The following is a 15,635-nucleotide window of genomic DNA, read 5'->3' on the forward strand; positions in this document are numbered from 1 at the left end:
ATAGTTTATGCTGCAGGACTAATCACTACGCGGTATTGCTCAGTGACCACGCAAAGGAGCTTGGGCTCCCGAGCCCCCCGTAAAAGGAGCCATCAACGCAACCCTCGACAGCCTAGATGAAGCACGAGTAAGCAAAGTACGCACCAAGGTTTGCAGCTCATTCCCTAGAAAGCAAGGCACACGCATCATGGCCCAGCCGATCGTCTGGCCGATTGCCTGGGAGTGGTGTGGTGTCGCTGCTGGCGACTGGCCGGACTGGAGAACCAAGCAATTGGCGGGCCCAGAGGCGCTGGAGCTACCCACCAACTAGCGTACAGAGCGATGGGCCTGTCCAGACCTCCCTGGAACCACTTCGTCGAGGACCCCCAATTTTCTCACTGCTTTCGTCGTCATACAGCCGTGGTGTCTCGGCCTTTTGTTGGTCGTTCGTCGCTGGACGTCGTTGTGTGGCCGTCGAGTCTCGCAGCTCACTGATGTCAGCTGGCTGAGGCGACTAAACTTCAACACGTGCTGTGGCGGGTTTAAGGAGCCACAATGATGAAGAGGGCTAACCTCAGTGGCCTGCCGTCTATTGATTGACGAAACTCCTAGCTTATCGCTCATCCAGATCACGACGTTGTGCTGGGGAAGAAAAACATCACTTGACTTGGTCATCTGGCTTGGTTGAGATCCTATGCGATGCAACGCGCATTCACCCAACGGTCGTGGGTGAAACACGCTGCCACTTGCAACGCTCTTCTCGAAATACCTACACGTGTAGGTGTCACACTGGGCCCCCACGGAACCCCGGCTGGCGTACATCCTTCTCGAGTCCAGCTGCGAAAGTTGTGAGTGTGGGATGCTCTTGATGACTTTATTTTGTCCACCTCCCCTTTGTCCCACTGCCTCCACTGCTCGTCGGTGCGACAGACTGAGGCCCCGTCTTGCCCCAGTGCGGACCATACCGGGCGTGTGCTGCGCGTCAGAGCATTTACGATTACACTGAGAGTACTAAGAGAATTTCTCGGAGGAAACCTACATCGCATTGATGCGAGACAAGTGGTTTTTTTCGTCGTTGTTGCTGTCAAAACGAGACAAGAATTCACCTTTGGCCTCGCCTCACTATGCATGTCGACTCACTCTAACAATAACTAATCAGTACGTACCCTTCCATGACGGCTGCTCCCAGCGGGGAGTCACTCGTAATGGTGAGCCAGTGGCGGCCGCCTCCACCGACACCGACGCCAACACCGACACCGAAATCCGTAATTACGGCTGCGTCGGACTTTTCACTTCCCCAGCAGGCGTTTTGTATTATGCGATCCCCCGACTCTTCAATGTAACGCGTCGCTGCTTGCAAGAAGGAACTAGAACTACATGCGGAATTTGTGGACGCGCAGGTTTCTGGTGCATTACCAATCCAGCCATGGCCGACATGTCCGTCGGCCAAACGACGCAGCTCCTTACCGTTCACTTACGTCTAGACACGCCAACTACAACGTCACCGCAGTTGAGGCTGACGGCTGACGCGCTGACGAGACACTGTCTCGCCTCAGCCTCAGCCGCAGTGTGGTTGTTGGCTGGAGGCTTGCGTGCAGGGGATTCGGGGGAGCCACAGTTTGCCTCTGAGGCTGCGTCGTCTCTCCGCAGTCACGCTGTTCAGGCTCCATATGTGAGTGGCGTTGCCCGGGCGCGCATCGGTTCCATTTAGTCCAATCGTTCCAGAAGATCCCGGCAGCCCTCTTTTGCATCGTCAGCCTGCAGAGATGCTCGCGTGTCGATCGTACCAGGCGAGATCACGGCCAGCATGGATATTGCTCGCGGGTTGGGCCTCCAGGAACAACGTCGTGGATGATGCATCACAGGCAATGTTGATCTGTGCCAATGTGCATTCCCATCTTGAAACGCATCTGTACCCCGGGCTCGTTGTAACCCCCAGTTCCCCTTTCTTGGAGGCTGACATGGATCTCTCGACGCGAACCAAACTCTCACCGGACGACCGTCGCTCGCTGTCGCGTGCCCAACAACCCTTCTTCGGTCAAATTCGCAGTGGGATGCCTGCACCTAGTCCAATGCACACCGAGCATTGACCTTAATGCCTGCACCACGACCAATTCGTAGCCATCCCACGTGAAGCAATACCGCTTTGCGACACCGAGGCGAGCGGGCGAGCCACGCCCGTATCCTAGAGCCCAAACTTGCCCCTTTTGGATACCGAGATAACCTCCATCTCCACGGGCCGCCCGCTGTTTTGGGATCCCCAACCGGCACACATCCAAGGTCCCCCGGGCCAATGAACTCGCCAGTGGCCGTAGATCAGGTCCTGGGGCAGGCAAATTTTGAGGTCCCCGGCATGGTAATGTGGAATAGGATGCCCTGGCCGTGTTCCTGACAGGTTTGTTCTTGTCGTTGGAGGTCATTAACCCTGTAATCCTGGTTTCCTGTTCGGAGCCGAGTCATCCGTGGGGCCAGCGGGTTTCAAACCTTGACTGAGCAATGAGACTCGTGTTCCAGGATATTTTAGGTAATACTTGGGGGTCCGCGTTTGGTTGTTGGGGGCATTTACTCTTCCGGGTTAAACACATCCATACATCAAGAGGGGGGTATCACGAGTGAAAGGAGCCGTATGGTAAGATGAGCGTTGGCTAGGGGCTATTCGATGCAGCTGTGCGAAGTTGGCAATCTTAGCGGGCAGACTGTTGCATATTGGGGTCGACATTTGAATATATCTCCGAATAATGCGGGGGAGCTATTCCTTGCACCCTATAGTGCATGAGAATCACCTGGTATGCTTAAACTGCTTCGTTTCATATCTAAGAATAAGTAGAAACACCAAACTATTTCCATACGCAACAGCGACTTGCGGTGTCATCCTTGTCATTCAAACCATTCGCTCACTACAGGGGCTATTGTAAGAGGGAAAGAGAGCGAGGTAGAGTGTATCTCTAAACCGGTCATCAATCTAATGGAGCATGCGCGCCGTGTGTCGTAAGGAAAACCACGGTTTCAAATACAGGGTACTATTCTGACTCTGGCAAAGATTTCCATGGGATTTTATTCAGCGAGACTGATGTTGGTAGTCGCTTTAATTCTTGTATTAAGATGATTATATTGCTCCGTCAGTATTCGCGTTGTTCGTCATGCTCATCAACGGAGCCAATGGCTTTCTAGAATCTCTTCATTTGTGTTGGCCCAGTATCGCAGTCCTTCCAGGACACCAGTCGGCTTTAATCTATAGGGTTAAGTAAGTGTCTAGTGACCGCGGTGGGGTCCTTTCTCATACATTTTGAATCACGGGATGGGCTTATTTCCCTCTTAATTTAAGAAGGTCTTTAGGTTGGTAATGACAGCCTGCTTGTACGTTCAACAATTTGATCTCGTTATCCTGTCCTTCATCAAGGGTGGATAGTCTACGAGGCAAGACAAAGTGTTCTTATCCTAGGGCGTGTCTGTGGACGTGTCTTTCACGAAGTCGAAAAGGTAACCACTAAGAGATGAAAAATAAATGTGGCTTGCGACATGTCTGAGATGGCAGTGTTTGAATGGTAGGCCTCATTCCAAATGCGTTCTTTTAAGAGGCGTAAGTAGTCCGCATGATCCTGTAAAAAGGAAGTGCTCCAGCCAGGTGGACAGCCGCTGACGATGCCAAGCAAATTACAGTTCCCAATCTTACGGGTTGGATGCCATGGCGAGGGCAGTGGTCTTACTGTGGAATTCTCCGATTAAGGCTCCATGAAAAATACAACAAAGAATTCACACGAAGCAATCCTCATACCTATAGGCCAGAATTCTAGGCCGAGTCGAATAACATAGACAGTGTTGGACTCATCGAACGACACCATTTTTACACGTTCTTATGGACAAACACCCACACTGCGGTTTGCCAAGCTGGGGCTTTCAGCTGCTCCAAGCCGCTGTTTATGAATGTTGTCAAGCCTGTGAAACTATGAGCAGGCTATTACTTCTAGAGTCTAGTTCGATGCTGCACAATGACCTGATCAGCTTAGCTGAACTATTTGTCCCAGGTATTTAACTGGCCGCTCTGCACCCAATGTCACTCTCGCCTCCCTGGTCTTAGTTGTCTTACTAAATGTTCTGTCCATAATTTCGGCCGTGGCCCTCACAATCACCAGATTACCGTCGTACTAGTAATCTGCTTGTACCAACTGGAAAACCAAGCACCATGTCCCCACCGAGGACCACATCACCTAATGAAATCGAAGACGATAGACAAATGATAGAGTCTAGGTGGCCAGACAAAGTTCTTGCTCGGATTTACACCGAGCTACCGACGCCTCTGACTATCACCGTGGCACCAGATAATACCTGTGGATTTATCACAGGGGGATATTGGCCAATGACCTGTATAAATGGAAAAACCTGCTCGTGGGAATCGGGTAAGCTCAACGCCATTTTGTGTGGGTTGGAGGGATTCTTTACCACATGCCTCGGCCGAGATGACGCTCTGGACCCAGATATATGCGGTGACTCTTGCAAAAGCGACTGGCATATTCGGCTGTGGTGAGTTTTTCGCCCAATAAAAAAGCTGTCATCGAAGGTCCATAAGTTGGGCTAACTGTTCTTCACATAGTACCGTGTCGTCTTTGGCATGGTGTAAAACCAAAAAATACCAGTATGGTGTTATGGATTACGGATGCGCTTCAGAAGAATCAACTGTGACCATTTCGTTCAACCGCGGGAACCGGGACCTCGAGTTTAGAACGACTGTTCTGGGAGATACGTCGGGATCGACTACATTGCCTGAATCGAAGACATTGTTTAAGTCCACGACAGGACCTAAATCCACAACATGGACGGAGTCGACGACATTGACTGAAACATCGACGTCAACTGGGCCATTAACATCAACTACAGGGATTGACACGACTTCTACTTCGGGGCCCAGAGGCAATAACAACACTGGCTCAATTGTGGGAGGTGTACTTGGAGGCTTGGCCCTCGTTTGTTTTATGATTCTGGGAGTTATGTTTCTGCGTCACCGAGGAAGACACGCCCCATCGGTAACCAATCCCAACCCAGACCGTGGCCACATTAAAGCCGAGTTGGATGTTACGCCATCCCCCAATGCGTATCCAGCAACAAGTACTCTACAAGGCAGTGGTCAACGAGTCGAAGGTGACTCCGTCGAATGATGATATGCAAATGCGACATTCGCATTTCAACAACGTCCAGGAGATGATGCACTTGGACTCTCATGTAGCTGCGCAAAACATGTCAGCGCACGAACTTGGCGGAAAGGTTCCCGATAACCATCGATGAACAATGGAGGCTGGGGGTATGTAGTCTATTTTCTCAAATTCAGAGTTTGACACCACAATTAAATTACTAGGTGGTTTTTTTTATCAATTTTGCAGTAATTATAACAACAGTAGTTTGAATGAATCATTCCTATATTCACCACTGACAGGCTTAGTGCACTTTATAACTAACATAGCCTAACAAACCAGGACTATCCCGACAAGTCTTTCAGGAGCCGTGAACGGAACGAGTAGGCCACCAAACCCTACCGAATAACTAACCGAAAATCATGCGATGGTCTGTAGTCCCTCATTAAGAAACGTCAGTCCAAGCTCCTTTACTGAAAACACCAACTACTTCAACGCATCAACTGCTTTCTAACCCGTTCTGATCCTCTGGTGATACAGAGGCCCCATTTGTATCACCATTCTCGTTACCAACAGATACTGACAAAGCTCGATTCCTGCGGATATTCTGTCTCGTTCGATGCGTCCCGTTAGACTGTGAAATAGCAACCTCATCCTTGGCTGCCTGCATCTGTGTCTCATCCAAGACAAACCCTTGCATCAGAAGCTCCACATCCTGGCCTTTCGAGATGTCGAAAGCTGGCCAAACAATTGCCTTGATATGTTCGATGCTTGTAATTGATTGAGTTTGGGTTTCTGTTTGCCCTTTAAAGTTAGGAATGGCTGGAGAACCCATAGTAGGGCTAGGCTTAGTATTTTCTCACCTTGCCCAGGAGGCGGGAGTAATGACCAATCATCTTCATCGTCCGCTTCAAATGTCGACTCAACTTGTGCCTCTAGTTTCTGAAAATCCATCCATTTCTCGCAAATGGTCTTGCAGACATTTGTAAAGCTCGACCGGAATTCTTCCTCGCTCTCCTCTGAGAGCATTGGACCAGCGTATTGTACCACATTAGCAACAACATGGCCAATACGGGCTTTTGCATTCTTCTCCTGCTTATTCGGATGTATTGGCAAGAGCACTGATCGTAGATACAACTCTGTGTCTGGATCAACTTCGCTTATTTCGACAATCAAGTTAGAGAGGCTGTTATCGTTGAGGAGATATGTTGGTTGGAAGATATATTTTGACAATAACTGAGCACATATGCCTAGAACGGCTGCCACTCGCATTTGCTTCGCCGCGGGCGAGTTGGAAAGGGGCATGGGAATGGGTTGCTTCTTGCGCATCACCGCCCAGCGACCATGATCGGCAAACACAGTTTCGTCGAGATCGTTACCGAAAAAGCGTTCGGTTACGCTGTAAACCGATTGAAAAATAGATTGCAGCTCTTGGTGACTGTACTCGCGTGAGTAGAATTTCGAAACTATAGGGAGAACGACGCACAGAGTCTCTTGGGGTGTTTGTGTCATCTTGAAAGTGAAACGGTCGAACCGATTAATCGACTCGGCTTGAGCGTCAACAATAGCCTGTAGTGAGCTCAATTCTTTCTCAGCCAGGTTCTTGGCCTCTATTGCAACTATCAACCGAGCTCCTTCATCTTTGCTCTGTTCTTTGAAACTGTTGATGTCGTTGTCCCTCGATTTAAGTTTCTGTTGTAATTCCGTGATCGATTTCGCAGAGCCGTCGAGTTGCTTCTCCATTTCCTTCATTTCATTCTCAAAGTTGACTCGGGAGCGTTGTAGATCTTTCGATTCATTAGTTACACTCCATAATTGGTCAATTGCCGTTGGTGCTGTCCCAACCTTGGTCCTCTAGCCGTTGCTGGAGCTTCGCAAGCGTTTTGAGATTTTGCTCATTGGTGGTTTGCAGTGCTTCATTTTCGCTTCTCAATTTCGAATTCTCCTTGACGATGTGCAAAACGTCTTGTGAGTTGCTGCTCGCCACAAAATCTTGGAGTTGTTTGAGAAATGTTTCCACAGGGTGGTTGTGATCTGATGTTGTGGTCATGTTCAGAAAGGGGGCCACGCCGGAGTCGGTCTGCAGGATAATTTACAGCAGGGATACCGCCCTATAAGTAACCATGCCGCTCTCCGAATGTACTGCCACATTACTACCCCTCATACTCATCCGTTGTCAAGATATTGAGGTGCGAATGCTGACGTCTAGACGAGGCTCGCACTGTGGAGTGGTGCTGCACATGATCACCAGCAGCCAATCTCGTCGATGTCAATCTGTGATTTCGGCTCGAGCGACTCTCCGCGACTTTCCGAGCTGCGCTGGCATCCGGAGCTGGCTTGCCTTGTTTAAAACGATAGGCGGGGACTGATCCACGTGCTGCATATGAACGGATAGTGGTGGGTAGATTGCCCAGAGCATCCGTCAGGTTATGGACATAGCGTCATTGATACTGTAGAATGACAACATTTCCCTAATAAGAATCTTACTGATAAAGGTCACCGTCCAATTATATTAAGTTACGTGTTATTGTAGCCCTATTATATGCCAGCACTTGGGTTGCAATAAGCACATTGAGATGGACATACTGTACAATCCATAACGGGGCGAACGACATGCAGCCAGACACACAGTATGCAGACAACTACATGGCCCCACTCATCAACGGCGGGCCTCGCCTTCGCCAATGTAGGTATTCCCCATTCGGCATATAGTAACTTCAGGAGTAGTATACTGCTAATCAGGATATAGCAGTTGCTGTGTGCTGTAACCTGCTATTCTTTAGGGCCTATAGAAATCAGAAAGTACTTAGTGTACTTATTATCTAATCTAATAATTAGTGCTTACTTCTTATGGATAAGACTTTTAAAAGGGCCCTCCGTAGCACATTCTGCGATCGTCAAGGATAAGAAGAGTAATGCAGGGTTAATAGCATTCCTGAATATGCTACGAGATGGCCGGCACAAATGAAGCTGCATCATCGCAGTGAATAATTTCTGATAAACAGGTAGTGAGATTTGATGTGGAACATCTTGTCTTTTGGGAATGGTTGAGTTATTCAGATTTGGGTGAGTGCCTCCCATACTTTCAAGTCCCACAAGCTCGGATCCAATGTGCTCACTCTAAAACAGCCACCTCTTCATCTAATTGCCGCTGAGTTGTGTCACGACGCTGAGGCGAGCCCCATCTGAAAGCCACGTTAAAACCGACCTCACCAGGGCCAAACCCAGGGTTAATCTTGACGGTCCGAACGAAATGTGTCGCAATGCGGATCGCGTCATAAAGAATAATGACGAAGAGGACAGCTAGGATAACACTGTGATAGAATCAGTCTCATGGTACTTTGGACGTCCAACACCACGTAGAATAAACGAAACGTAGGGTTGGGTAGGTGGTGGTGATAAGAAACATGGAGGCACATGAAGGTACTGACCCGTAAAAGACTGTAGCGTAGACTGTAATCTCTCTCACAATGTGCATCTTTAGAGCCCATTCCTGACACTGCTCCCGTAACCCGGTAGCCCGAGCAAACGGCTCTTCAGGGTCATCTGGCAGGGTATCAGGCGGGTCCAGTTCACGACACCTTGTAGGCGCTGTTTCGTCAAGGACTTCTCCAACACACCCAAAAATCGCATACGTGAACAGTCCGAGCACAATGACATTGACCACAGCGGGGAAAGGCTTGCGGGTTCGTCCGAGACAGATGATGTTGGCTATGCCAAACACCATAGACAGGATGCACTGCCAGGCAAAAATCAGCATTTGTACCATAAACTCATGAGAGGAAAGGCTTACTGTCCAGAAGACAACAACTCTGAAATTATCCATTCTCCAATCCCAATAGTGGAATAGTAACTGTCCATGCCGGTCGAGTATTGTTTCATAGAACAAGAAGGCCAAGGTGATGATGGCGGCGACAAGTGAAATGGCGAACCCAGAGATGAGGAGTCTGTGATTTAATAAACGGCTTGGCCCCTCAACGGCATCGGTTTCCTCGGCATCGTGATTGATTGTTGGAGATGACGTTTCCTCAGCCACATCCCGGTCATTTGTCGCAGGTGTCAAGAGAGGCGTGGTCTCATCAGCACGAGGCTCGGGCTGCGGCAAATCCATTTCTAACGACTCGCTTTAATTTTTCAAGGCGAAGGGTTGTTTTTGGAGAGATTTGGAAATGAAGATGGGAGGAAGTGAGGTTGGAGGGATCTTAGGAAGAGGACATGTTATCATCTTCTTCGCTAGGCAGACACGTCGCACCATGGCGCTTGTTGGCCGCGTCTTTGGCCAATTCGGCTGGGGCGCAGTCCAGGCATTCCCTGTCATAATTCTGCCTCGACTGAGGTTTTAAATAGATTGAGTTCAATTCAATTCCCCATGTATTGTCAAGTATCCCGATGACTTCAAATCGCCCATGAGGCTGGTGGGTTTCTTCTATCGGCCAGCGCAGCTTGCCATGGACGTGATTGAGCAATCAGAAGGAAGTAAATTGCGTCCGCCATTGAAAGGACTTCAAACTCCGGGCCGGCCATGATTCTACGAACTAGTAGAATTACTCTGAGTTTGTTGGTCCTTCATTGCTCCACCTCGCCGCAGTCCTCCGACCCGGGAATAATGAGCGTCGATAAAGCGCCGGGATCTGGCCTCACCCCAGCGCCAATCAGCGCTGCTCTTGGTGTTTCCGCGTTTACTCTTTACTCCTTCTGCGTGATTTCTCGTCTTGAAGTCGGCCCTGATGTCCCATTAATCCCGTAGCCGGTCTCGCTTCGCCGGCTCGAGTGCCGCTAGTTCACCACCTGCATGTTAAAACGCGCTCAAAAACATCACCATCAGCAAATCTTCCCCTCGTCTGGCACCTGGATGACCAATGAGGGGAACAAGCTATTCTTGGAATATCCACCTGATATGACACCGAGCATCCGATCAGTTCCCGATAACTTACCCCTCAGCAAGTTGACTACGTAATTGGCCTCGAGAAAGAGTATTTGAATGGAATCTCCCAGCTCGCTTCTACTCTTCCGACTTTCACTCCTCACTCACCTCACACACGAAGCTACCCACCTGCAATTCGCAACCCCGGCAAACCATCAACTTTCGGTACGATGTGACCAACGAAAGAACCATGGCACCTTCGCAATGATCCTACGTATCAAGGTAACGTTTAAAAGAACGCATCCGGGTGTTCGGCTCTTGCTTTGCCTGCTCCTGCCTCGTGGACGGACATGTCTCTCGTAGACATGATCCTGATATGTTGGACGACGGGTGAAGCGGAGTTGATCTGAGAAATACCGGCGAACTTGATCTGGATAATACCAGCGAAAGGACATGCTTCTTGAACCCCCCCCTTTTGCCTTGTGTGGTTGGCAGACTGACCCTAGTAGCATTACGCTTGATCCGTCAACATGTCGACTGACAAGATCACCTTCCTCACCAACTGGTATGAGGAATAACAATTATAGCTAGTGTGAACAAAGGTTGACACCATATAGGCACGCGACGCCTTACCACGCCCCGGTGTACCTGGCCCAGGCCAAAGGATACTTCAAGGATGAGGGAATCAAGGTTGCTCTTCTCGAGCCCAACGACCCCAGTGTAGGCACTCTCAAAGTCGAGGATACCATCTGGGATACTAATTGGCGCAGGATGTCACTGAGATCATTGGAACTGGCAAAGTCGACCTTGGTTTCAAGGCTATGATTCACACGCTTGCCGTAAGATCTCCCAGCCCACTTCTAGTCATCCACAACTAACAGAGCCATCATCAGGCCAAGGCCCGCGACTTCCCCGTCCTCTCCATCGGAAGCCTGCTCGACGAGCCGTTCACCGGTGTCGTCTACCTCAAGTCGTCCGGAATCACCACCGACTTCCGCACCCTCAAGGGCAAGCGCATCGGCTACGTCGGCGAGTTCGGCAAGATCCAGATCGACGAGCTGACGTCGCACTACGGCATGACGCCCGAGGACTACACGGCCGTGCGATGCGGCATGAACGTGTCGCGCGCCATCATCAACGGCGACATCGACGCCGGCATCGGCCTGGAGAACGTCCAGATGGTCGAGCTCGAGGAGTGGCTCGCCGCGCAGGGCCGCCCCAAGTCCGACGTGCAGATGCTGCGTATTGACGAGCTCGCCGAGTTGGGCTGCTGCTGCTTCTGCACCATCCTGTACATCGGCAACGAGACGTTCCTTCGCGAGCACCCGGCCGAGACCCGCGCGTTCATGCGTGCCGTCAAGCGCGCGACCGACTTTGTCCTCGCGGAGCCCGAGGCGGCGTGGGCTGAGTACGTCGCCTTCAAGCCCGTCATGGGCACCGACCTGAACCGCAAGATCTTCGAGCGCAGCTTCGCGTACTTCTCCAAGGACCTGAAGAACGTGCAGCGCGACTGGGAAAAGGTCACCAAGTACGGCAAGCGCCTTGGCGTCCTGGATGCCAGCTTCAAGCCCAACTACTCCAACGAGTACCTGGAGTGGGTGCTGGAGCCCGAGTCCAACGACCCCGTCGGTGACCAGAAGCGGATTGCCCAGCTGCAGAAGGAGGTTGCTGCTACGGGCGGCTTCCAGAGGCTGCAGGCTGGAGCAGAAGTTCAAGCCTAGAGTCGGCGAGGAGTGAAGATGGCATGCAAGTCTCGGGTTGGAATACCTCGAACATGCCATCCGTCTTTCGAGACGCCAAGTTGACTTGCAAACCTTTCCTTAGGCCGAGCTCGGCGGTGCTTTCAACAAGACCACGTCGTCAAATACAATTGTTTCTGCATTATAAATGAAGTTCCGAACTATGTGTGATATTAAACAATTTAACCAGAAGTTGCGTGTTGCGCCGACAAATTGCCACCGTCCCTACCCGTTTTCCTCAGCCGTAACATGGTGCCCAAATTTTGCCCTGCCAACAATTCTATATCGCTATACATGGTTCATCTGGCCCGAAGACCTTGGAGTCATTATACATTAGCCATCAACCATCACCTCTCCCTCCGCATAACGATAGTCAATTGCCCTTGAAGAGGCTCAAGCGGAGCCTGGACCGGCCCTTCATCTTCTGAGAGCTCTGGTTGCTGACTGGTCGGTCGTCGTAGCTGTGGTCCAGTATCTCGACTCGATGCAGCGGCTCCGGCGACATCAGCCTCTCCGGCTCGCCACGTAGTGCCCTGCCCACGCCCTCGTGCTGGCGTTCATACTCGTCGTGCTTCGACTTTGCTTCGAGATATCGCTCCTCGGCCTGCATTCTCCGGTCCTGCATTATGCGGAGCTCCTCGTCTAGCTGCAGCATCTGTTGCTGGGCCTCTTGCATGAGGTTGTCGTACTCGTGCATCTTCTGCTCGAGCGGCTGGAGCACACTCTTCATAACGCTCGGGCTGTTGAGGCGGTTGATGGAGTTGCCCGACGCGGACAGGCCGCCGGGCGACGGAGGCCCTCTCTGCTGTGACTCGGCCATCAACTGGGCCCGTCGATCATTCGGAGCTGCCCCTGAGCGCTGAGGGGATACAGCAGTGTTCGATGGGCCTTCGGATCCCGAGGGACGGCGCACCGGTTGGCCTGTGTTTCGTCTGTAATGGCCTTGCCTTGGCTGGCCGTTGTTCTGGCCGTTGTTCTGGGGGCCGTCGTCGAGTGGTGGTCCTGGGTACGACGGGGGCTGCTTGTTCAAAGGAGGTCCTTGGCCGTTGCCGTTGGGAGGGCCTCCTGGTGGTTTGCGCTGGGGCGGACCGCCGCGACCTCCCTGCTGACCGACGGGAACGACTCGTTGCTAAACACGACAGAGTTAGACAGAGCTACGTATACGCAGAAGCCAAAACATACCTGATGCGCCTGTGCTTGTGCTAGAATGGCATCCTGCAGGGCAACGTCGGACGCGGGGCTGCGAGGCTCCTCGCCGCCGCTGAAGGCAAAGTCGTCCTGGTCAGGCGAGTGCGCGCGCCTGTAGTGCGAGTTGCCATTCTTGGCCGCCCGGGCAGCCTGGCGAGCTTCGCGAGAGCTGCGCGGGCCTCTCTCGTCGTGGTTCATGAATTGCCCTTGCTGCTGAGGGGGCATCGTATGCGTCGAAGGATAGTGGGGGAGGATAACTGTAGTGGAGTGCACAATCAGGGGAATTTCCTGCGGAAGCGGTGAACCAATGCCAACAAGGAATGGGGAACCGCGATGGAAAAAGATTGAATTGAGAATGGAAAAAATTAGTCGTAGAGACTGGGAAGGGCGCGACGTAGTAACGCGGGCACTTTGTAAAAAAAAGTCGTAGGCTGGAAAAGGGAGCTGGAGAGGTTGGTGCTGGTTTACGTGGTTGGGCCCACTACCCCAGCCGCCGAATTAATCTCCACGTCACCCTGCCGAGAAATCGTCCGCTATAATTGGAACATATTACGAGGTTGGAGGCTACACGCATGTCTGTGAGGTCGATGCAACGTCGAAATCAGGCGTGTTGATTGGGCTTTTGCCTCTCCAACAGCCAAAGAAAAAGTGGTCGTCTGCCGGCATCGCGCGGTTTCCACCCCCCCGAACTTCCGGTGGCTGGCCTCCGGGATGATGCCTCGCCATGGTGGGGAGAGGGCGATTAAAGGGACCACCCCAGATGTCGTGTACCAAATGCCTGGGTTTATTTTCCGCGGCCGGTCTCGATCTCCCATTGATCGGCATTGACGATCCCATGGCGCTCGCTCGACCTTTAAGTTAGCGAGTTTCAGGCCGTCGATTAATGCGAAGGCTGGTTGGTGACGCCGATCGGGCTGGATGGGAATGGCGCCGCGACAGGGTTCTCCAGTGCATGCTGCAAGACACCGCTGGCGTTTCTCACATCGCCGATTCCAATGGCCCGTCAAGTTTGCACCTGGAAAATGCAGGAGAGTCGAGAAGGTGGGCTGCCGCTATGCGATAGGGCTCGTCCAGCTATATAACCGCCGAGGCCTCTGCACAAGCGCGTTAACTTGGTGAAGAGACAGTCGTCTGCCCAATATTACCTCCTCGACATGCGGTGCCATTTTTAGAGCCGGCCGGTCTTGACCTAAATATATATCGGAAACCCGAGCGGCCCGGAGCGCAGTGCCCGGGCCGTGTACCGTACAACTCTGTCGCATGCCTTAGCTTCCGAGGTGAGGAAGACAATTACATCGTACTGCTCAGTTGCATAGCCAGTCCATGGGAATATAATTATTTCGCATTTATTAATTATGCCAATGGGATCTTGAGCAGAGACACGTCAAACAAGAAAATCGGCTTGCCTCCTTACCTACATGCTGCTATTTACAACAAATGCGGCCCTCTCCGGCCAACTCCAGCCCCCATATTAAATATCGCTGTCTCGTCTACGATAGTGGACGATGCGCATTCTCCATCTAAATACCATATCGCAATCATGGGATTTTCGGAAGAATCTGTTCAGCGGTCGGGATGAGCAAGAAATCCGGGGGAAGCTCGTCATTGGGAGGGGCCTGAAGTGAGGATTAGCATCGATTTGTCCACTGCATACCTCAGGATCTTCACCTGAAGTTTCTCTGCCCATTCCCTCACGGCCTCGTAGTTCTTGCACATGTGCCTCGTGTTGAAGTCGGGAAAGGCGATGGGATCATCCTTGCTGGCCCACACTTGGCCAAGGACCGCCGTATCGACGTTACACATGAGTACTTGGCGGATGGTATCGAGGCAATGAGCTGTCTCCATTAGCAATGCCCTTTCAGCGATGGCTCGAATAACTTACTGACGTGCCGCTGGAATACATCGCCCTTATTCTCAAAGGCGTGTTTCCCTATGGCCTTGTAGTGATCGTAATTGAAGTACAATGACTTTCTGACGAGGTTCTGCGTTGCGTTAGCCCCCTGGCTGTCTCGGACCAGGTTGAGGTCATACCAAGCAATGCAGATGGTGCATTCCCTCGACATTTACGAGGAAGCCACCGCCGTACTTTTCGCTTCGCTGCACGAAAGACGCGTCCAGTCCACTGGCCAGTCCGTCCTCATACGAAATGACGCCCGCCCGGTCTAAGTGAGGTAAGCAATTGATCAGCACATCCACACAAGAAACGTACAGTCGACTCCCAAAGCCTCCCAGGCAGCGTCGACTTCCGACGATCCATTTTGCCGGTATATATTCTCGTCCATAAAGTTGCCGTCAAATTCCTTGAACGCGTACTTTATTTCCACGTCGTCGAGTAGAGGAGCTGCCCATGTCAGAATACTCTCCTCGTCTGGGTCATGCCGACTTACACCATTGTGTCGTGTGCGCTGCACAGTTTTGGTCAATATTCAGAAAATAGAAAGAAATCCACGCTCCGCAAAGACCGGAGATGATGATTATCGCGAGCAAAGACACCGTCACCCCCAGGCAATTGCACCATCCGCGTCTTGGTCGCCTGGTGTGGACATAGTTGTAGGACCTGGTAAACTCGCCAGAGTCGCTGCCACGAGAGACATCGTCGTTCAAGGGAGCTTCTTCTTCCTCTTTGTGATGCATGGTGATACGTGTAGACAATACGCAGTGGTGGTGAGATGTAAGATGGCAATTCCGATGTGGTACAACTACGCGCACAAGGAACGGATGAGTGCGACGTGTGAAGGT

At 51.6% G+C, this 15,635-nt stretch overlaps 6 protein-coding genes across 6 annotated transcripts; 2 read left to right on the forward strand and 4 right to left on the reverse strand.

Annotated features, from left to right (window-relative positions):
- Nucleotides 1–225: 225 nt before the first annotated feature.
- Nucleotides 226–907, reverse strand: BGZ61DRAFT_449083 (uncharacterized protein). The gene has a single exon (XM_046245553.1). The coding sequence runs from the start codon at nucleotides 799–801 to the stop codon at nucleotides 307–309; it is 495 nt and encodes a 164-aa protein (XP_046106120.1). The 5' UTR covers nucleotides 802–907; the 3' UTR covers nucleotides 226–306.
- Nucleotides 908–4,162: 3,255 nt separating this feature from the next.
- BGZ61DRAFT_476537 (uncharacterized protein) lies at nucleotides 4,163–5,132 on the forward strand (the record flags this gene model as incomplete). Its single annotated transcript, XM_046248811.1, has 2 exons — nucleotides 4,163–4,500; nucleotides 4,571–5,132. The coding sequence occupies 2 exons, from the start codon at nucleotides 4,163–4,165 to the stop codon at nucleotides 5,130–5,132; spliced, it is 900 nt and encodes a 299-aa protein (XP_046106121.1).
- A 472-nt stretch (nucleotides 5,133–5,604) lies between these two features.
- Nucleotides 5,605–9,564, reverse strand: BGZ61DRAFT_516686 (uncharacterized protein; the record flags this gene model as incomplete). Its single annotated transcript, XM_046252298.1, has 8 exons — nucleotides 8,899–9,564; nucleotides 8,537–8,844; nucleotides 8,225–8,419; nucleotides 7,692–7,839; nucleotides 6,951–7,185; nucleotides 6,592–6,892; nucleotides 5,969–6,543; nucleotides 5,605–5,927 (listed from the first exon to the last, which is right to left on the reverse strand). The coding sequence occupies exons 1-8, from the start codon at nucleotides 9,214–9,216 to the stop codon at nucleotides 5,605–5,607; spliced, it is 2,403 nt and encodes an 800-aa protein (XP_046106122.1). The 5' UTR covers nucleotides 9,217–9,564.
- Nucleotides 9,565–10,499: 935 nt separating this feature from the next.
- Nucleotides 10,500–11,690, forward strand: BGZ61DRAFT_492909 (NMT1 protein; the record flags this gene model as incomplete). Its single annotated transcript, XM_046250586.1, has 4 exons — nucleotides 10,500–10,534; nucleotides 10,587–10,689; nucleotides 10,740–10,808; nucleotides 10,863–11,690. 4 exons carry the CDS (start codon nucleotides 10,500–10,502, stop codon nucleotides 11,688–11,690), a joined length of 1,035 nt encoding a protein of 344 aa, XP_046106123.1.
- Nucleotides 11,691–11,857: 167 nt separating this feature from the next.
- Nucleotides 11,858–13,327, reverse strand: BGZ61DRAFT_449089 (uncharacterized protein). The gene is made up of 2 exons (XM_046245554.1): nucleotides 12,891–13,327; nucleotides 11,858–12,837 (listed from the first exon to the last, which is right to left on the reverse strand). The coding sequence occupies exons 1-2, from the start codon at nucleotides 13,119–13,121 to the stop codon at nucleotides 12,082–12,084; spliced, it is 987 nt and encodes a 328-aa protein (XP_046106124.1). The 5' UTR covers nucleotides 13,122–13,327; the 3' UTR covers nucleotides 11,858–12,081.
- A 1,107-nt stretch (nucleotides 13,328–14,434) lies between these two features.
- On the reverse strand, nucleotides 14,435–15,530 carry BGZ61DRAFT_348767 (uncharacterized protein; the record flags this gene model as incomplete). The annotated part of the gene is made up of 6 exons (XM_046240097.1): nucleotides 14,435–14,512; nucleotides 14,565–14,731; nucleotides 14,779–14,878; nucleotides 14,928–15,058; nucleotides 15,106–15,237; nucleotides 15,284–15,530. The coding sequence occupies 6 exons, from the start codon at nucleotides 15,528–15,530 to the stop codon at nucleotides 14,435–14,437; spliced, it is 855 nt and encodes a 284-aa protein (XP_046106125.1).
- Between the last annotated feature and the right edge of the window lie 105 nt (nucleotides 15,531–15,635).

Source organism: Ilyonectria robusta (assembly GCF_021365365.1).
Source record: "Ilyonectria robusta strain PMI_751 chromosome Unknown BGZ61scaffold_7, whole genome shotgun sequence".
In the NCBI taxonomy this organism is placed as follows: domain Eukaryota; kingdom Fungi; phylum Ascomycota; class Sordariomycetes; order Hypocreales; family Nectriaceae; genus Ilyonectria; species Ilyonectria robusta.

Excerpts from the sequence above, each read along its gene's own strand:
- BGZ61DRAFT_449083 (XM_046245553.1), bottom strand. The coding sequence starts at position 801 with ATGTACGCCAGCCGGGGTTCCGTGGGGGCCCAGTGTGACACCTACACG.
- BGZ61DRAFT_449089 (XM_046245554.1), bottom strand. The coding sequence starts at position 13,121 with ATGCCCCCTCAGCAGCAAGGGCAATTCATGAACCACGACGAGAGAGGC. Across the intron at positions 12,838-12,890 it reads CACAAGCACAGGCGCATCAG|CAACGAGTCGTTCCCGTCGG; the intron begins GTATGTTTTGGC and ends TGTCGTGTTTAG.